General features: G+C 38.8%; 1 protein-coding gene across 2 annotated transcripts in view; it reads right to left on the reverse strand.

Moving 5' to 3' along the window:
* NALF1 (NALCN channel auxiliary factor 1) overlaps positions 1–21,647 on the reverse strand; it is a 697,011-nt gene extending 675,364 nt beyond the window's left edge. The window contains 1 exon segment of one of the 2 annotated variants that reach the window (NM_001133986.1): positions 20,201–21,027. In NM_001133986.1, coding sequence (NP_001127458.1) covers positions 20,201–20,344 — 144 coding nt within the window. In that variant the 5' untranslated portion in view covers positions 20,345–21,027. 2 annotated transcript variants of the gene reach the window in all.
* Between the last annotated feature and the right edge of the window lie 509 nt (positions 21,648–22,156).

The following is a 22,156-nucleotide window of genomic DNA, read 5'->3' on the forward strand; positions in this document are numbered from 1 at the left end:
CAGCCCTGGCTGACACCTTGACTGTAGCCTTGCTGAGGACACAGCTAAGCTGTGTCCACATTTCTGACCCACAGAAAGTGTGAGATAATAAATACGACTTGTTTTTAATCTCTAAATGTGTGAAAATTTGTTACACAGCAATAGATAACTAATAAAATGAAATTCTCTACTTTTTTTGCAAAGCAAGAAAAATAAACTGAACCTGCTTCACTTTGATCTAAACTTTAAGAAGAAATCAAATATAATATTATTCCACTTTTGAAATTATCTGTGAAAAATGGCAACCAGTCTATTGAATCAAAAGTGTACTAAATCAGTCAGAAAACTAATTCATGCTTTCCTTCAGGACAATTCACTGTTTGCCACTTTCAGCTGTTAGATAATGCCTTTTGTTGCTGATTACAACATAACGAAGTTTTCTTTGGTGGTTTCTATAATTGTTAACCTTTAGCTGTTCCCAAAATATTTCAAACAAATCAAATGAGCAAATTTGCACTAATACTCTTTACAATGTTCAAAAGTATGGTTGGTAGGTACATAATCAAAGAGGGGATGATTTTAACATATGCATGAAAATGTAACTTCTTTCTCCTAAAGAACAATAGAAACTCTAAGATGGAATGTTTGATGTTATAAATGCAGAGTAAATGATTCAATTTCAAGAGGAATAGTTTACTATGGTTTATTAATTTGAAAACAGCAACCAAACACGATTTCAAGTAAATTTCCCAAATAATGCAGCCTTAAAATTACTTTTCCCTTCAAAATGCAAGCAGCTATATTTTGATGCTTTAATTATTTGGACAGCTAATTTCCTTGTTACTTGCTACATGTGGACACACAGTAACACATATGAGTATAATTCAATGAAAAACGAAAAAAGCGATCTATCCTAAATTCCCTAAGCATCCTCTGTGTCTCTCCGTGGCACTTCATTTTCAGCCTCAAACTGTATCTACAACCTGTCCATAGGCAATTACCTTTTGGAAACATAATATTTCTCATAACTCTTTAAATGAAAAATTGTGCAAAATGTCTATCCTGTCATATTTGATACTAAATGATTTAAATGAACAGGCAGGGGAAATTTCTGAAATTGCTTCAAGAATCTACTTACCAGCATTACCGACGTGACAGGAAAAGAATTCAGTCAAATACATGAGGCCACATAGGTTTCTTTTATTTCAATTTTCATTAATTTTACTCAGTGGAACCTCTCACACAATGGAGAATCATTCATCAAAATATTATGGAACACTGTTCACTTAACTATTGCTGCATAACAAACACCCCAAAATGTAGTTTACAACAACACCCATTTTATTGCATTCTACAATTTTGGTGGCTCAGGAATTAAGATATTGTGTGATTAGAGCATAATGATGACCATTAGGGATTTAGCTTCTTCCTCATTTTACTGGTAATATTCTATCTCATTTCATAATGTGAAATAAATACAGAACAATGTTTGGAAAGTGATATTTAAAACATTTGCTGTGAGTGATTTGAATTTTTGGAACTATATGACCTGCCTAGGTGATTTGTCAGAGGTTATAACAACCTTGCTTCTCTGCACATCCTAGGGAAGTTATCTGAATAAGATCGTGTAGTAAAGAAAAATATTGACAGTTCTCTCCTCTAAAGTTTGTAAGACTTTGGGAAGACTTGAAGGGGTCAGTGTGATTTAAATGGCTGGGTGGTAAGTTAATCTGCAAGCTTCACCCACATGTCTGGTGCATGGCCTGGGAAGACACGAAAGCTGGACTCAACCGAGACTGTATGAGGAAGCCTGCCCAAGGCCTCTCTATGAAGCTTGGACTTCCTAGCAGTGTGGTGGCCTTGGGCTAATTGAACATCTTACAGGACAGCTCAAAGCTTCAAGAATACTTGTCCCAGTAAACAGCATGAAAACTGCATGGCCTTTTATCATCTACCTTGGAAGTCCCAGAACGCTATTTCCGCCCTACTCACTCTAAATTGGAGGAGTGTCAAAGAACCTGCCACTGTGTTTCATAACCACCCACCCGCAAGCTCTCTTCTTTTCCTTTTTTCTTTCGTTTCTTCTTCACAAGTGATTAGACAAAAATAATTAAGAAACAACGCCTATCTTTAATAGTACTCTCAAAATCTAATAGGAGAAACAAAGGCACTGGTATATAATTCATTTTATAGCTTTATCATGTAAATTATTCATGTGTTGCTAGAAATTGTCTTCAGGCTAATACTTTTAGTAATTTATTATTTTCTTCCTTTTCAACAATTTGTATGCAACCTTTGAAAATTAAGATTGTTTCTATACCAAGTAATATGACAAAAAATAAATGTAAAATTATGTTAAAAAGCCTTAGTTAAGAATGCTGTGCCCTAGGCCTTAGTTTTCTTATCTGCAAAATGGAATAATTATCAGGCCTACTTCACAGAATGAAATAAATTGACCTGGCATTATCACAAAGTGCTAATTGTTCACTACCACTACCTACCAGAGGAAGAAATCTTCCCTCCAGCTTAGGCATAATTTTGCTGTCTCTCCACTTATCAAATTAAAGTAAAAAGATAAAATTTGATTAAATCGTTTATATTTAAAAAGACAGAAGAATGTTTTACATCACATATCTTCCCTGTACTTCAGTTGTTGACTGATATTAAACTGTTTTCAAATCAGATGACAAAAGCAGTCATAGTATTATACTTGTTAATATTGGTTTCTATTATAAGTAATAGACTTTACACACACACATACACACGAAAAGCTGAATGATGGCCATTAGGGATTCAGTTTCTTCCAGTAACAGCTTCTTCCTTGTTTTACTGGAGATACTCTAACTCACGTCATAATGTGAAATAATGCAGAACAATGTTTGGAAAGCGATATTTAAAACATTGGCTGGCCAGGCACGGTGGCTCACACCTATAATCCCAGTACTTTGGGAGGCCGACGCGGGTGAATTACCTGAGGTCAGGAGTTCAATACCAGCCTGGCCAACATGGTGAAACTCCGGCTGTACTAAAAGTACAAAAATTAGCCGAACGTGGTGGCATGTGCCTGTAATCCCAGCTACTTGGGAGGCTGAGGCAAGAGAATCACTTGAACCCAGGAGGCAGAGGTTGCAGTGAGCCGAGATCACACTCCTGCACTCCAGCCTGGATGACAGAGCGAGACTCCATCTCCAAAAAAAAAGTAAAAGAAAAAGAAAAAAAAATTGCTGTGAGTGATTTGAATTTTTGGAACTATATGACCTGCCTAGGTGGTTTGTCAGAGGTTATAACAATCTTGCTTCTCTGCACATCCTAGGGAAGTTATCTGAATAAGATCGTGTAGTGTGTAGTAAAGAAAAATATTGACAGTTTACTCCCACAGTTGAATTAATCTTTCAATTGTGTTGTCAAATAGTCACTTTTTCTGTTAAGTGGAATCTTCTCTCTTTCAATGTCATCTGAATTTTTTACCGGACATGGTAACTTTATAGTATCTTTTCAGTGTCTTCCAATTCATAAACTAGGCAGCAGAACAAAATAGTGACATATTTTGCTAATAGCTTCTAATTTGAAAAACAAGTGACATTAGCTTTAAAAATTGCCTATCTGGAAAAGTCCACAGATGGACAGTTTTTTTTTTTTTTCTTTAAGTGGCCAGATTAAGGAGACACATCCCCACTGCATGCTATGGAGTGATCACATCACTGTTTATTACTTTTCAAACCCATAATTAGCCATAAAGAGGCATGTACAAATAAAATACTGTATTTATATTTCCCATATAAAAGACTCTGTTGTTCAGTCACAAAGATATCAAACACTATATTTTACAAAATTAGTATTTTGTAATTATCTGACTTAGAGCTTACTACATTTTAGAAGAGAAACAACGACACTTTCATAAGCAAGGAGAAGGAACAACTGTCAGGTTGAAATTGCTGCACTGTCTTAATTTCAAAGATCTGAGTAAAATCCAATTTTCAGTTACAGGTTGGAAGTGGGACGGTTTGAAAAGGGAAATGTGTTAACTAGCATTTTTAAGTAACAGATTAAGAGCACGATGCTTTTGGATTAAGGACTTTACAGGCTTTTTCATTTTATTTATTTCTTTTTTTTTGAGACAAATTCTTGCTCTGTCATGCAGGCTTGAGTGCAGCAGGACAATCATAGCTCACTGCAGCCTCTACCTCCTAAGCCCAAGCAACCCTCCTACCTCAGCCCCCCAAGTAGCTTGGACTTCAGTGCATGCCATCACGCCCGGCCATTTTTTTTTTAAATTTGGGGGGTGTCACTATGTTGCCCAAGATGGACTTGAACTCCTGGCCTCAAACCATCCTCCTGCCTCAGCCTCCCAAAGTGCTGGGATTACAGGTGTAAGCCACCTCACCTGACCCATGCCCTTTAATCCTGTTCTAATTAATGTGCACCTAGAAAAGGAAAAGCAAATATTCTTCTAGGTTTTCCATTATATTCTTTTCTTCCTTTCCTTTAATAAGCATCGTGTTTATATATAAATGGCTTACATTTTTCCATGTCCATATATGAGTCACACATGATGAAATACTTGATGACTTATTCCTTTTTAAACTAGGTGCACTGTGGGACACCTTTTATCTCAGTGCCTAAATTACCATTGCCATATAATAACAGCACTCAAATTAAGAACCGTTTCCACTAAAATTCTATTTTTAAGAAGCAATATTCATTTGTTGCTCTACTGTGTTTCTTTTTCCATGTAGTACACAATACTTGTGTGACAAAATGCATTCCCAGAGAAAATGATCACAAATTAAGACATTAAAATGTTTCTTTATGCAGCATCCTTTAATGACGCTGGACAATGATCATATCCTTTGCACAAAGTCACTGTGATCATTTCGAGGAAATGCATGTGGTCTCTTCAGAACTGACAGATCTTGGTCTGTCTGATTCATGTGCTCATTCCACATGTATGGGCAACCGAGAAAATGGTCCTTCACCATTACTTGAAGAAATCAGAAGAATCAGGTTGAAAAGCCCCTTGGAAAATTATTTTTCTTAAGTTTCCACATTAAGTACATTATCTGTTGTCATGGCATCAAAAAACACAATAGAAAAAGCATAGGTTCAGGGCCATACAAAATAACCCACAATGGAGATAGCATTCCACTGATAAGAGAAAATTATTATAATCGGTCAGAGGTAGGAAACGGGAACTCTCAAACATCATTTTGTGGTTTCCCTGGCTTATTTGCAGCATCCATTCAGCCACTTCATCTTGTCCCATGCATCTCAAATGTCAGGCTATTAAGATGAATTAATTAAAAGTCATATTTGAGTGAATATGATTTTTTCCCAAAACCAGCTCTATCATAAATTAATTTTCCTAAAATTCTTCTACTCTAGTCATCACATGGAAAAAAAGGAAATTGTTGAGTGCTGTATAGTGTCTTCAGCTATATTGTTTTAATATTATTAATGTTCTCCAGTTGTAAAAGAAATGCAAATTTGCACGGCTCAGATTTTGCATTTAATCTGACTAAAGTTGATATTGTGAGAAAATTTAACATCCATCTAAGTAGGGTGTAATATTGAAAACCTGAGCTTCATTTCCTAATCAGTGATTTACCATATTTCTGAGAAAGATTATTAGCCCCAGAAAATTAGTTGACAAAACAATGTTTTAAATCTTTGCATATTTGTATTTGTCTCAATTGTAGTTATTTATGGGTCTTAGTTTTCTTTTCTTGTGGACACAGTCAAAAAGGGAACTAGGAAAAACTGATAAGCATTGTAACCACTCCTGCAATTATGGCCTTTTGTAAAGTTGCTACTTTTATGAAACAATTGAGAACACCAAAGATTATCCCCACAGCTTTAAGAACGCTTTGAAATTTTCACTATGAAAAAATTTGAGTTCTTAGTATCACAATACTGCAATACCACAAATTAAATTTTAAACTAATAAATTTAATACTAAATGTACAATTAAGGATTTAAGACATAAATATCAATAGACTTTCCTAATGTTCCACAGATTTTGCAGTTATTTAGAAGTGAGAAATGTATTTACGAAAGACTAAATAAAACACACAAAAATAGATTGGGTACTCTTTTAAAAAAGACTTTAAAACTTTAAAAGGTTTGATTTTGTCAACAAACAGCTCCTTTGACTCACCGCAGGTGAAATAGCATAGAAATAGTTGGATTGTTTCACCCACTAAGTTGTAAGGACAACAAAATACTAAAAAATACTTAAAGATTGGATCAATTATTTTAATCATCTTGAAGAGTTAATTCATTTAATGGAGAAATCCAGTTTAGTTGACAGCAAATACTCCATTTTCTTGTCAATGAAGCAAAACTATGCAGATAGGATTTTATTCACTCAGAGCTGAATTCTCTCCTCTTTACTAGAATTTGCAGGCACACTGAATAAAAATGAACATTCGGTGTAAAAAAAGCCAAAGCTGAAATGATATAAAAGGATTCATCTTTTCATAAGTGACTTTTAATATTCAATATGTATATTTAGAAACTTTCCAGGACCCATAGAATATATCTGAAACCTGCCGTACTTGGCCAAACCTCCAGAAAGCAGGTCAGTTGCATTTTAATGCTTGTGGCCTCTCTTTTTTCTCACTATTTCACTGTTTCATCCAGACTGTGGCATGAGGCCATTGCCTGAGAAGGCATACCTGCCTGACAACTTGTTGGCTAGTGGTCCATAACCACCAGTCTGCTGTTCACTACGGCTGGAGATACCCGATTGTAAGTGATTTAAGATTCACATTGACCTTTTTAAAAACATTTGCTTCTCTCCAAACCCTGCAGCTATCTAGGGTCACTGTGATTCCTGAGGTTGAATTTATTACCCACGCCTTTTTAAAAAGACCTATTTGGGGTCGGGGGCGGTAGCTCATGCCTGTAATCTCAACACTTTGGGAGGCCGAGGCGGGCAGATCACGAGGTCAAGAGATTGATACTATCCTGGCCAACATGGCAAAACACTGTCTCTACTAAAAGCACAAAAAAAAAATTAGCCATGCACGGTGGTGTGCGCCTGTAATCCCAGCTACTCGGGAGGCTGATGCAGGAGAATTGCTTGAACCTGGGAGGCGGAGGTTGCAGTGAGCCAAGATCGCACCACTGCACTTCAGCCTGGCGACAGAGCAAGACTCTGTCTCAAAAAAAAAAAAAAAAAAGAGACCTATATGGAAACCTACTTCAAAACGTCCGTGAGGCAGTTCATTTGGACTAGGAAAAGGCCAACTTTTGGTAAGAAACCAATTACTGAGACTAGGCAGATAACCTCGTGGATCTTTTCTACCCCCTCAGCATCTAGAGAGCAGGCACAGTGGAGTGCTGGTGAGGCGTAGCAGGGAGTGGTCACCTCTTTGCAGAGGCATTTCGCTGACAGAAAGGAAGCTCTAGTCACATCTCACCACACACTGGCTCCATTCCATCTCTGGGTGCTGCCTTAAACTGGATGCACTAATCCCCATTTTACAGGAACTGGTGAAAGCACCCTGGGAATCAAGGCCTCTCTGACTCTTAAGCTTATGCTCATTCCTTACACCAAGATTGTCCAACCCCCGGCCCGTGGGCTTCTGGCGGCCCAGGATAGCTTTGAATGCGGCCCAACACAAATTCATAAACTTTCTTAAAACACTTTTGCGATTTTTTTTTTAGCTCATCAGCTATCGTTAGTGTTAGTGTATTTTGTGTGTGGCCCAAGACAATTCTTCTTCCAATGTGGCCCCCAGAAGCCAAAAGATTGGACACCCCTGCTTTACACCAAGCTGCCACAACAACACACATTCTGGATGAAGCAAGTTACATTATCTTTTATGTACCAAAGAATTGTATACTTTATCCACTCCTGCTGTTCTCCTCCACCTCCTTCGCTCTAAAACAAAAACAAAAGAAACAACAGGACAATCAGACATGGGCAAAGACTTGTGGCACAGTGAGCAGTATAAGGTAATAGTGTAGGTAAACCCAAGAGATTAAGAGCCAGGTGTTCCCGGGTTTGAATTCTGGATGTGCCATACTTACCCTATGAGAACGTTCGCACACTCTTAACCTAAGTCTTAATTATCGCTTTGTTAAAGAAAACTGAGTTTGCCCATGATGTTGAATTTTTGTGGGGAATGAATAACATACGGATGATAACATTATCATGACAGATCTTGTTTATTGAATAAGTGGAATTCCCTAAGAGCGAGAATTTTTTTTTTTTCCAGACAGGTTGTTGCTCTATTATCCAGGTTGGAGTACAGTGGCACGAATACTGCTCATTGGAGCCTCAACCTCATGGATTCAAATGACTTCCCACCTCAGCCTCCTGTGTAGCTGGGACCACAGGTATGCACCACCATGCCTGGCTAATTTTTAAAAAAATTATTGTAGAGACAGAGTCTCACTATCTTGCCCAAGCTGATCTCAAACTCCTGAACTCAAGCGATCCTCCTGCCTTACCCTCCCAAAGTGCTGGGATTACAGGCATGAGCCACTGCACCTGGGCAAGAGAAAGAATTTGTATACAATGACTTCAGTTCTTTTGCTAATGTCCCCAAAGAATTGGATGTGGACATGAATAACTATGTGCAAAGAAGTGCTGTGAAACCAATGGAGAAAAGTCATATGAAAACTTCTCCTTCCCAGCACCACCATAATGTTGAGTCCTGCTTTGCTCTAGAGGGTTCTTTGAGAGTTTATAATGCTTGATGTGTTTGTGACCAGAAGAGATGAGACAGTATATATTCTTGATATTAGCAAGAGCAAACAATTACTTATAAATTAGTTTCACTTCCTGTCTAACTCTAGGGTAAGTATACATACTTTATTCATTATTTTTTAAATTATTCTCACTGATAACATGAATAGGAATCAGAGAAATAATTTAAAGTTGAAATTGGCAAGCTTTCCTTTTTAAAATCAAAGTACTACTACTGTGAGCAAGGTGTTAGGCTAAAAAAAATAGTTATTTTTTTATGTGATGGAATTTTATTGGCAATAAGTACCATCTCACCATGCAAAGTCACTTCCAGGTGCCTCATCTTATGCCAAAGGATGTTGGATGGAATGTTTAAAATTATGTAGCCCAACCTGCAACCCATAGGAAAGATGCTCTCTAGGGTGGTGGCCGACAGCTCCCATCCCATTTGTACATTTTCTGTGGAAATGTGCTCTTGAGTTCCTCAGACAGCCCTTGCCTTTGTAGGAGAGCAAGTCCTTTAATAGAACACTCTTCCTTATGTAGAGCAGAGATCTTCTTGCCAAAACACCTGCACACAGAGCCTCACTCTCACTCCTAAAGCAACACAAAGCATTGGATAGTAAGACTTCCTTCCACAGGATGATTTTCATCAACTTAAAGAACCTTGCTGTGTCTCCCTGTGTCTTCTCTATCTCAGGGTAATCCTGTTTCTCTTCATGCAGCACAGCTTCCAGCCTTTTCTTCAACCTGCTCCATCTTCTCTGTCATGGCTACCAGGTTTGCCTTGTCTGGTAGCTCTAGTTCGACATCAAGGATATCTGCTACCCACTTCATCTCACTCCTCAGTCAATAAAAATACTAACTATGGCTGACTGGATAAATGCCGAGTGAAGTAGAGAACAACAGAGACAACCAACCATAACAGAATACAAAGCTGAAAATCTAGGGTGCAGGACAAAGTTCACACCTTCTACAGTGGAATCTGGAAGCACATGGCTTTCCAATGCCTGACAGACGACATAACACAAAACGTTTCCCAAGACCATTTCTACCCACAGGTTTACAGGAGATGGAGGATCACTACAATGGTTTCTCCCCTTGTCCTCTCAAAATGGCTGTGAACCAAAGTGCTCAAGGCCTTTGGTTACGCACCTATCAGGATCCAGTCAATCTAAAACGTAGCACATGTTAATCTCTAAATTAAAATAGAGAAAAAAATTCCAGCCTTAGGAATGAAACATTTTACTCCAACTGAACTTATGGTTTCCATTTTACTCTAGAGTTGTTCAATAATTTAGAGTCACCTTTCTAGAGAAGCACAATAAATGTAGGTGCAATAAATCAGAGGATTTTCCCATACAATATGCAAAGTCTGTTTATAAAAGTCTTGTAAATCAGTCTTCTATACAGAAAATTTATATGAGATCTCAAGTGAGGAATATATTAATTTTATTGATGTTTCCCATGGGTTTTAATGAATTGCTCCTATTTACTGGGCATCATCAAGCCCTAGGCAAGGTCTTTTCATATGCTCAGGAGTCTCTTAATTTCTTCCCCCTAACCATTGGCATAAGAGAGGTATTCACATCCTTATTTTAAGTAACTTCAGCAATGTCATATGACTAATAAATGGTGAAACTGGGAGTTGAATCAGTCTATTCTCAATCATTCTTTAAACTATTTTACTATGCTTTCCTATTTGGGTTAAAATTAATTTCTATCTTTATAATTTTCTATTACACATATTAATATTTCTCAGGAAACCAAGAAAGAGCTAGCCATATTTACTTCAGTTGGTTACAGAAATTTGCCATTATATCTCAGGTCAACACATTCTGATAGAAAATAATTTATAGTAATACATACTATGTAATTGTTGCTAATTCCATATTTAAAGCCAATAATTATTTTGTATCATTTGAAAATGAGCTTTCTACTTCATTTAAGCATATTCAAGTTCATGATGTGTTTATTTTCAGAAATTCAGAAAATTAATCATTGCTCCTGTTTAAAATACAAACAAGAAAATAAAGGTTCTTAGATATACAGCAGCACATACAAGACATAAACTCTCCTCCTCACCAAGGCAGCACGTACAAGACACAAACTCTCCTCCTCACCAAGGCAGAGCAAAAAAAGCAAAAAAAGAACCCATCACCTCTTATTTTCCATCTGTTGCTACCATTAATTTTTCCTTAATATTCTTCCAATAACATACCCCCATCTGGATCTTAGATCAAAGGCTACACATATTCTAAAGTTTATTCCATCATAAATCATTTATTTCTGTAAACTCACATCCATCTTCCCACTTTTTCTGTTCTCTTTCCGTTTCACTGCCAAACTCAGTGAAGAGTGGTTTGGACTAGTCTTTATTTCCTATCTCCAGCTCATTCCTTAATCCATCACATTTTGACATCTCTTCCTACCATTCTATTAAAACTACTCTTGTAAGGTGACCAACACTTACTTGTCAAATTCAGCGACCTATTTCTAGGCTTCATCCCACATATCCTCTCTGCAATGTTGGACATTGATTCTGTATCTTGCCTGAAATCCTTACCTAGGCTTTCAGATCATCACAGTCTCATGATTCCATCCTTCTCCTTCTCCCTGCTCTCTTTTTCTCTCTCTCAATCCCACCCTCCCCACTCCCATCTCCTGTTCTCATTCTCACTGTCATTCCTTTTTCCTTCTCCGTCTCTTTCCCTGGTCCCTTTTCTGCCAAACCCTTCTCTTAACTGTTGCTTTTCCTCAGGATTTATCTTTGGCATTCTCTTCACATCACCTGTTTTGGTTAAGTCATCTAATCTCTGCCCACAGCTTCCAGATCAAATCGACAAGTGGAGAATGGACTTCACACTCAAGCTCCCTGCCCAAGTGGCATACCATCTACTGGACAGCTCCTGCTATTATTATCCATTTTTTCACCAATCTCAACTTGTTCTTCCTCCTTTATTTCCTATCTCATTAAATGGGGCTTAATACCTAGGTGATGGGTTGATGGACGCAGCAAACCAGCATGGCACATGTCTACCAATGTAACAAACCTGTATGTCCTGCACATGCACCCCAGAACTTAAAATTTAATTTAATTTAATTTAATTTAAAAAATGGCACCAACATATCTCTAGTTCACACTTTACAAAGTTTGATTCATATTTTCCCTCTAAATAAAATTGGTTACTAAATACTGTAAATGTGAACTCAGAAAAGCTTCCTGAATCTGGCCTTTCTTCTCCACTTCCACGGCCACTGTAGTCATTTAGAATTTTCTGTCCAACGTCATAGCCACTAGCCACATGGAGTTATTTAAACTTGGACTAATTACAATTAAATAGAATTAAAATTTTAGCTCCTCATTTACCCCAGCCACATCTCAAGTGCTCAATAACCACATGTGGCCAGTGGCTACCATATTGGACAGGGCAGAAAATAAAGCATTTCCATCATCACATGAAGCTCTTCTGAAGAGCGCTGATTTAGAAAACCATCCTATTGCTCCTAAGAAAGGCAGCAACTTTTGAATTGATGTCTGTGCCATCACTTCATCGTATCCCAACCTATTGCTCTCTCACTACACGTGCACAGAGGAAACGCCGCATGAGGACTTGGTAATGAGGTGGCCATCTGAAAGCCAGGGAGAGAGCCCTCCCCAGACACCAAATTTGTCTGCACTTTGATCATGAACCTGAAGCCTCCAGATGTGTGAGAAAATATATATCGTTGGTTTAAACAATCCAGTATGTGGTATTTTGTCACATCAGCCCAACCAGACTAAAAGACTCTGCCATATTGAAATTATGAATTCATAGAAATTATCGCCAATCTCCAAAGTTTATTTCCCTCCCACCAAAACCTTACACACATCCTTTCTCTACTTAGCTCTAAATGTGAAATCAGAAACCTAAGTGTTCTTCTGATCTTCACATTATTCATTTATATTCAGGTTACCTAAGCCTTTGACATGATAAACCTGGCCATCCATCCTAGTTGCCCAGGACTCTCACATTTCTGTCTTCTTTGCTTGCTATATCATCTGAAAAATGTTTTTAATGATAAGTTAAAACTAAATAGAAGCAGTAAATATGGCAAAATTCGTAATAATTGTAAAATGTATGAGACAGTTATATGTGGGTTTATTATAATAATGTCTTAATTCGTTGGGATGTTTGTAAATATTTCTAATCAAAAGGAAAAAGAAAACATTTACAGTGATGAAGTGACCCTAATATTTAAATTACCCATCTTGGCTGGGTGCAGTGGCTCAGGCCTGTAATCCCAGCACTTTGGAAAGCCGAGGTGGGAGCATCACCTGAGGTGGAGAGTTCAAGACCTGGCCAACATTTGGAAATCCCATCTCTATTACAAATACAAAAAATTAGCCATTTGTGGTGGGGCACACCTGTAATCCCAGCTACCCAGTGGGCTGAGGCATAAAAATCACTTGAACTGGGAGACAGAGGTTGCAGTGAGCTGAGATTGCGCCAATGCACTCCAGCCTGGGCAACAGAGTGAGACACTGTCTCAAAATACATAAATAAATAAATAACCCATCTGTTTGACCTTGGGATAGTTAACTTTATGTCCTCACATTCCCCATCTGTAAAATGTGTAATAATACTTCCCTCATAAAGTTGATGTGATGATTAAACAAATTAGAATAGTTTCTGACATCTAATAAATTGTTGCCTGCTATTAAAGATTGCTCTAGGGCTTAAATTTCTGGGTGATTTAAGTCATTTTCTGTAAGAGTTAATACTTAGTAATGATCGTCTATTTAACCTCTTAGTTCAGTTTTCTATTCAAATAAACAAAGTCAGTGACAGCTCCATAAGAAAGAGATCAATCTTTTTTGATGGAGGTGAAGGTACAGAGAAGAAAAGAAAGAATTCTGAACTTCGAGTTTCCCATGGTACACAGGCTCTGGAAATGCAGCTAACAAATGGCAGGAGAGGACCCAGTGATGGAAAGAAGGCACATTGACAAGGAGGAAAGGAAAACTGAGAGGTGAAGAGGCTAAGTCAGCAATTTCTTAATGTTGATAGAACTCATTTTCCTTCTTGTGCAAAATGAAGCAGCTGACATACAAAATCCCCATGTATTTCCAAAGAAATGATTATTGCATTCACCCACCACACATGTTCTACTGCTAAGATCAATAACGGTATTTAAACAGGTATTAAACATCTATCTTTTGCAGGATCTTTAACCATCTGAGATAGCTTCTATAAATTTTGTTTGTAAATGACTCAATGTAGAAAGAAAACTTCAAGTGGGGACAATCAACTACCATATTTTAACACCTTAAAAGCCCAAGAATTTTTGAAAACTACCCAAGAATTAAATATTTTCATGCATTCCAGTACAATACATCTGTAAGTCATTAACAATTTGTTGACAAGAAAGAAGTCATGTTAACCATCTCTCATTTCCAGTATTAAAGAATCAGAGTAGGCCGGGTGTGGTGGCTCACACCTGTAATCCGAGCAATTTAGAAGGCCAAGGCGGGTGGATCATTTGAAGTCAGGAGTTCGAGACCAGCCTGGCCAACATGGTGAAACACCATCTCTACTAAAAATACAAAAATTAGCTGGGCATGGTGGCAGGCTATAATCGCAGCTACTGTAATCCCACCTACTCGGGAGGCTGAGGCAGGAGAATCGCTTGAACTCAGGAGGAGGACGTTGCAGTGAGCTGAGATCGTGCCACTGCACTCCAGCCTGGACAACAGAGCAAAACTCCAACTCAAAAAAAAAAAAAAAAAAAAAAAAAAGAATCAGAGTAAATTAGAACATTACATTGAAGAAATTCCACTATGTAGATTACAATGATGCTTGATTTCTTATTAGATAAAATTTAAATTTAACTTTATATAGTATCTCATAAATTAAACTTAAAAAATAAAAAAGATGACTGATATTACAACCTTGGCTAAAATACAGAAAATCCATAGTTGCCTGACACAACCTTAAACAGTCAAAACTCTGGCCCTCCACACATCCATCTCCTTCTCTCCATGATCCCTTCTAGCACATTCCCTAACTGAGACCCAGTTAATTCACTTCTCATGCACTTCCTCAGTCTCACCAATAGAAATTCATTCCCTGCCCTTGGGATATGTCTTACTGCCATTACCACTTTTTAAAAAATCTGAGTTATACTTTCATCAGTTGAGCAAATGGGATGATTATGTACTACTGAGATACAGGAGCTGAAAGGTCATTCTATACCAACTGTCACTGTGAACCAGAATGGTGGTTCCCAACCTTGGTTGCACATCAGAATCACCAGGGAGATTTTGACAGAGCCCAGACCCATGACACCAGCAGGACGATAAAATCAGAATCTCTTAGGGTTGGGATGCCCTGGCCTTAGTGCCCTCAAAGATTTCTAGGATGTTCCACTGTGACCCCAAAGACCACTAATCTAGAGTATATGTTAACTGAAAAAAATATATTTGCAATGTAGATCAATATAAACAACAAAATATTTGGTGCTTAGTCATTGTGAGATCAACACAGTGGATAAAGATTTTAAAAGAAGTTGAGAAAGAAAATTAAAGCAATAGTTCACATCATTCAAATCAAAATAGTCTTTTGTTTGAAACAGTTATCCATAAATTTGTTCTCGCACATTAAATCTGGTAAAAATATATGTTAATGAATTATGATTTACACGTGGAGGAGCATGAGAGCATTGCTTGATTTCCTTTGTTAATACTTTAATTCATCGTGTATATGTGGACACTAACTTCACCTAACAAAAGAGGTTAAAAACAATATATAACAGCATTTATTTAAACTTTGTGATCATACCTATGTAGCCACTAGTTTGACCCAGTTACAAGTTCAAACTAAAAATATGTATTCCATGGTCTGAGAGAAAACAAATATCTAATGATAAGATATAATGTTGGATATCTTTCTATAAAAATAAAACACAAATCATAAATCAATAGTTGTACATGGAGCAAGAAGATAAAAAACATAAACCATAAACTAAAATGATTATGATATTCTCTTCAACCTCATAAATAGCTTTACTAATGGTTAAAGAAATAAAAATACGTATAACTATCATGTATCAATAAAAAAATTTTTAAGTAGTCATCTGCATGGTCAGACTGATCTTGTAGAGAAGCAATGCCACTACAAAAATTATTTGTAAATAAAGCGGTAGAATATTAAAAGGTTCTATTTATAGATGTGTACTCCCACTTCTGAACAGTGACATGATATTACAATAGCACTTAGTCAAGAGTAAAATATTTTTGGTTCAAAATTTAGGTGAAAAAAAATTGTAAGATACTTGTTTTTTTCTTAAAAAACTATTTCTTGGCCAGGCGCTGTGGCTCACGCCTGTAATCCCAGCACTTTGGGAGGCCAAGGTGGGCGGACACCAGGTCAGGAGATCGAGACCATCCTGGCTAACACGATGAAACACCATCTCTATGAAAAATACAAAAAATTAGCCAGGCGTGGTGGCGTGCACCTGTAGTCCCAGCTACACGGGAGGCTGATGCAGGAGAATCGCTTGAACCCGGGAGGTGGAAGTTGCATGAGCCGAGATTGCGCCACTGCACTCCAGCCTGGGTGACAGAGTGAGAACTATTTCTTTATGAATCTTCAGTGTGTAACACTAAAATACATAAGAATTTAAGAAATGCATTTTTTTCTTTTCAAATTGTACATTATGTAAACCAAACTCTATGTTCTCAAACTAGATGGGTAATGTTTGTGGGTGATGCAAATGAGAGAGCCCTGCTATACATATCTAATACTTGCAAGGTATCCTTTTGGTCAGTGTCTGTTAAATAAAAATAAGCAATATAATCTGCTTTAATATACGATTGTAAAAATAAAAATGTGAGCATTCATACATTCTTGAGAGAACAAAAATTACAATTTATACTGAGAGAACTAAAGTACAGATGGTACAATGGTTTATTTTGCAATCTAATCTCAAACCCACTTACGCTGACCAACTGTTTGAGGGAAGAGTAACTAAATAAAGCTATCAATAACTATAGAAGTTCGTCTGTAAAATAAAAGTTTATATCCCATAAATTCCTCACGTTTATATTTATTTGCAAGAATTCTCAGGAACTAAAGAATGGCATGTATAAGAGAAAATATGTATTTAAGAAAAATCAAACATGTTTATAATAAATATTTGTACTTTTGTAACTTAGAATATTTTATTTTTTAATATTGTCAAACAACTTAAAAGTTTTGGTAGCTTTGTCAGTATTTTATTATGCATCAAAAACACTGTTTTAAATAATACTGTAAACTACAGGGGAAAATTACTGCTGTAGTATTTACTACTCAATTTATGTAATGTAGCAAAATGCTATAGTATTAATGATATAGTCAACATCTCGTGTTCTTTATTTATCCATAAATAATTTCCCAGATAAATGCATATATTTACATTTATCACAATATTTTAAAATTGAGTGCACATTTTTTGTATGATACGTTGCAATACAGAAGTACATCCAATCTATATTTGACCAGCAATTACTATAAGTTTGAGACACTGTAATTTTATTAGATCTATTCTAAGCGGTTTCTTTTGAATAATTGGTCAAAAAGCCTTTTAAACAATTAAAATCAAAATGAAATTTAATTTATTCTTATTTTATATGAAATGTAGCAATTTTGAATGAGGGCAGAATATATAACTGGAAAGTAATCATTCATCCTAACTCTAAAATTTAGAAATCACTGCATTACTCATTTAATTATAAATGAGTATAATAAAGTTAATATAGTTTTTCTAAAATACGTATCCCCAAAATTTGTGGTGCTAACATGATTTTATGTATTCTTTTCTCTACAATCTTAATAAATATATTTATAAATTATAAATTATAATTAATTTTTAATGAAAATGTTACCAATTACAGAAATATAATACATTTACTTTTAATGTAGCCTATGACTTTGCAGATGCCTTCAGAAAGGAAAAATTTCGCATAGAACTTCTATCTTGAACAAGGCTCCTAATGATAGTCACTTCATAGGCATAAGTCCATCTGAAATAAGTAAAAGTGTTCAGAAAGAAACTCAGGCACATCTTTCAAGGACAAAAAACATTTTAAGTAATGCGGCATAGTTTATATGTGAATGTGTTTGTGGCTTTTTCAGAATCAAAGAGAAATTATATGTTAAACTAAGAAACTATGCTTCTACTACCTTTCTACATATAATCAATTGATTTGTGAGTCTTAAACCAAGAACACCACACTTTAAATTTGCAACTGTAATTTTTGACAACAGCTATTATGGAATAAATATTTCAAGTTTACAAGAAACCACAACAAAAAAACACCCCACAACCAATAAATGTCTGCAAGACATATCATGCAATTAATTCTCCATTGCAGTGATGAGAAATCAAGTATCTGCATTTACTTATCAATGTGAAGACTAAGTTTTTAAAGAAATTAAGGTTTTTATAATGTGCTTTTTTGTGCCTACAGTTAACTTCTACTTTACACAAAAACATAATCCAGAAGTAGGCAATAACGTTATAAATGAGTTAACTTACACAATAGTTTATCGCTATGATTATGTAAATGATGTAAATATACACTTGAGAGGTAATTTAGGTTAAGGGGAAAGAAAACTTTTTAATATATTTACTTGAACATTTAAACTAAGATATATTTGGCATGCTTATTTGAAAATATGCTGCAGTCTATTGTCAATACAGACTGTCTCTTAAATACTGAGTTATACAAATGAAAATTATCAGAAATTAGGGTTTACATGCAGGGAAGGAGGCAAATATAATTATTACAGGGTACCACTCTTAAACACAACTAAACTGAAACCTCTGCAACCCTTTTATTATTAGTAGAATTAGCAGACATAGAGTTTCCTTTTCTTTACAATTTCAATGCAACATATCTTGTCAAAATAAATAACTAAGCAATAATTGCAGTAGTTATTCATTATTAATTTCTACCATTAAAGTTTTATTCCAAGGCATAAGTTAAAGTGATATGGTTAAAAAACTAGATAAAAAAGTTTAAGGTACACTTGTCTAGTGAAGTATCACTCTAAATTAATGTTTTAAATTCAGACTTACTATTTTCTGAGAGCTGTGTTTCTGGTCTTAAAGAACGAGAATAAGGCAAGGTCAGTTTGAGTTTAATGTAATTGTCAAAAGCACAACTAATCCACCCAAAGTAAAATACGGCCCTTCAGCTGTGTTCATTTAAAATAGGCATCACTTAGTCCAGTTCTTTTATCAAAAAAATCACAGAATTATTTGATCTATACCACCCTTGACTTCATTTTCCCAGCAGAACGCAAGTGAGATAGAGGGACAGTTGTTCTGTTTGTATATGGGACTGGGAAAGTAGAAGAGAGAAAGAGAGAGAATGTGGTGTATTATTTCCCTTGAAAAGCAGTACCAGTTTATTGTGTTGTGTAAGAAATTACCCTTGGAACGAAATATTAAGGCTTATAGAGATACTGTCATTACATCTTCCCTACTAAAGGTCACTGCAGTATCTTCATCTTCAATACAGCTCTTGGGTAAATCTCATTTCAGCACCACGGACAGAGACGCTTCTATTAAAACCTGCGCCTATTGTTGCATTTGCATCGACCAATTCTTAAGAAACTTGCGCAGGCTTCCCATTTGCCCATCAGCAAGGGTTATATTCTTTATTACACTGAACAGGGAGAGCTTAAATATAATACAGACTATTAAATATTTCAGTAAATTTAACTACAGCATCAACGTTTTGCTATTTAATACTTCGGGAAAGCATACTGAAAATCAAGCTAATTACATAGTGTGTCTGATAAATAGCCTATTGCTAATCAATCACTAGACACCTAATTACAACTGTTCATTCATAGTAAGTCCCAGATCAATAATTATACAAATGTCCAAGAGGAAACAGGAAACTTAAAAAAAGTAAATATCCTCGGGTAGGCCCCCAGACTTTCTGAACAACCAGAACTACCCCTGAAAAAACAGGTAATTTTTTTTTAACTACCGAAACAACTACAACCACTTTCTCTTGCTCAACCAACTTAATGATATCACTATGAAAGCGTTCCTGTGTGTAGATCTATATTGCAAACCACACATGCCTGTCTCGAACTCTTCTGACTTTACCTGTGAGCATCAGTGGGCAGTCTCATTGCTAGCTTCCTGACATGACTTTTTCAACTTCCTTTTCTTAAAAGGTGTAACAGAGTTTGGGCCAACTGCATGAATGTAAGAAACAGTTAAAGTGCCAGCTTGATTATCTCAGATAACCGGGGACTTCCCTGATCTTCCAAGGACTCCCAGAAGAAGGCATCAGTCAGTCCACCAGCAATCCACCGGGTATTCTCATCTCAAACAGCAAGCCAAGCTCTTAATATCCTCAGAAAACACAAAGTAACAAAACCAGAGCCAAAAAATAATAATAATAAACTTGAGAAGACCCCCCAACCAAGCAAGCAGAGATAGGAAAGTGCAGGAAAGGGGGAAACCCCCGAGGGTTCCTACCTTACAGTCCTCAGGACAGGATTTCACCGAGTACTCCTCCGACTGTAAATATTTGTGGAGCACGCTTTCAAACTCTTCGTATTTCTCCTGAGCATGGTGGTCATAGTCCTGGTAAGCCTCGACGCACTGCCTGCAAGTGGTCATCTCGCCGCCTTCCTTGAGCACCACATCCAGACTGCAGTTCAAAGTGTTGGGACTGGACAACCCCGAGAACAACTCCCAAAGTGTGTAGGAATTACAAAACGAAAGGTAAAAATCCGACAAGTTCCAGAGCGGAGTGGGATGCTTGCTCCTCACCTCCTGCCCGTCCCCCCCGGCCGCCCCCCGACTCCAGTTCCTGGCGCACACCGCGTCCGCATTCTCCACCGTGAAGCACTGGCCCGAGGACGCGCCCTGGGGGTAACAAGTCTCCAGGCGCCACACGGGCTTGGCAGAGTTTCCTAGAAAAAGAGCCTTGCCCCGGTCGTCTTTGCCTCGGTTGCCCTTGCCGCCGCCGCCGCCGCCGCCGTCTCCCGGGGAGGGGGGCAGGGTGGGGGACGAGGAGGCGGAGAGGAGTCTGTGTGCCTGGGCGGCGGGCGAGGACTCCCCCATGCTCGCCAGGAGCGCGGGCCAGGAGGGCTCCTGCTGCCGCCGCTGCTGCTGCTGCTGCTGCCGCTGCCTCTGCTGCTGCTGCTGCTGCTGCTGCTGCCGCTGCTGCTGCTGGTGCTCCTTGTCCCGGGCCCGGGTCAGCTTGGCCTCGGCGCAGAACCACAAGTGATCAGAGAGCAGGACTGTGAAAAACAAGAGAGATGCCAGAGACAGTCGCCATTTCTGAGCCCTCTCGGAATCGATGAACGGTTTCTCGTTCTCTCGGGGTGCTGCCAACCAGATTTTTAAGCCGTCGTCATACTGCCGACACATCCAAGCACCCCTGGTCATATTTTGGGAACGCACAGCCCTGGCCGACTCCACCGTGAGGGCGCCTGTGCCGGTGTCACCACAATATGCATTGACTTAAAGGGTTTAATTTCCTTATCCCCTCCTCCCGTTTCTTCTCTCTCCTCTCTCTCTCTTTCTCTCTCTCCCCCTCTCCCTCTCTCCTCTCTCTCTCTCTCCCTCTCTCTTATCTCTCTCTGTCTCTTGCCTACATAAATATTACCAGGCTTTGAAGGAAGGTCTGACTTGCTCCCGACCTAATCATCAGCCGACCCCATCCTCTGTAGAGTGGGAAACAATAATGGAGAGAGAGAGAGAGAGGGAGAGAGAGAGAGAGAGAGAGAGAGACGGAGGAGGCTGGTGCTGGTGGCCGGTGGCGAGGCTGGGTGCAGGGGGCGATGGTGGAGGTGACAGGGTGGCTGGCGCGGCTCCGGTCACCCAGGCATTGTCAGCGCGCGGGTCCCCATGGCCCCGCGGAGCCCAGCCCGCTCTCCCCTGCCAGGGGCATGCCGCGCCTCCGCTGCCCACTGACGGCGCCCGGAGCGCCTCCCCTCCTCCTCCTCCTCCTCCTCTTCTCCTCCTCCTCTTCCTCCTCCTTCCTTTCCTTCTCCTTCTTCTTCTCCTCCGCCTCCCGCTCCTGCTCCGCGCTGGCTCTCCCAGAGTCCGGAGCCTGGGCTGCCTCCGGCGGGGCGCTCCCTCCCCCCCACCCCCCACCCCGCGCTCTAAGTGCTGCCGCCGCCGCCGCCGCTGCCGCAGGGCCGCCCGCGGGCGCCGCCGCCCGGGCTCCGACTGCTGACGCCGCCTCCCGCGGAGCTCCGGGCCGAATCGCCTGGGCTGGGCCTCCCGAGAGCCACAGTCATCTTCAGTCCCCGGGCTAAGTTGCCGCCATCTTCGTCCTGGAGAAACACTTTTTTGGGGGGAGCGCTGGCTTTTGCGTCATCTCCTCCCGCGCCGAGCTCGCTCCATCCTGGCGCAGTGGCGCCGGCTGGGCCCGGGAGGAGGCGAAGGCGCGCGGGGGCGGGCGGCGGCGGGGCCGCGGTG

Source organism: Pongo abelii, chromosome 14, assembly GCF_028885655.2.
Source record: "Pongo abelii isolate AG06213 chromosome 14, NHGRI_mPonAbe1-v2.0_pri, whole genome shotgun sequence".
NCBI lineage: Eukaryota > Metazoa > Chordata > Mammalia > Primates > Hominidae > Pongo > Pongo abelii.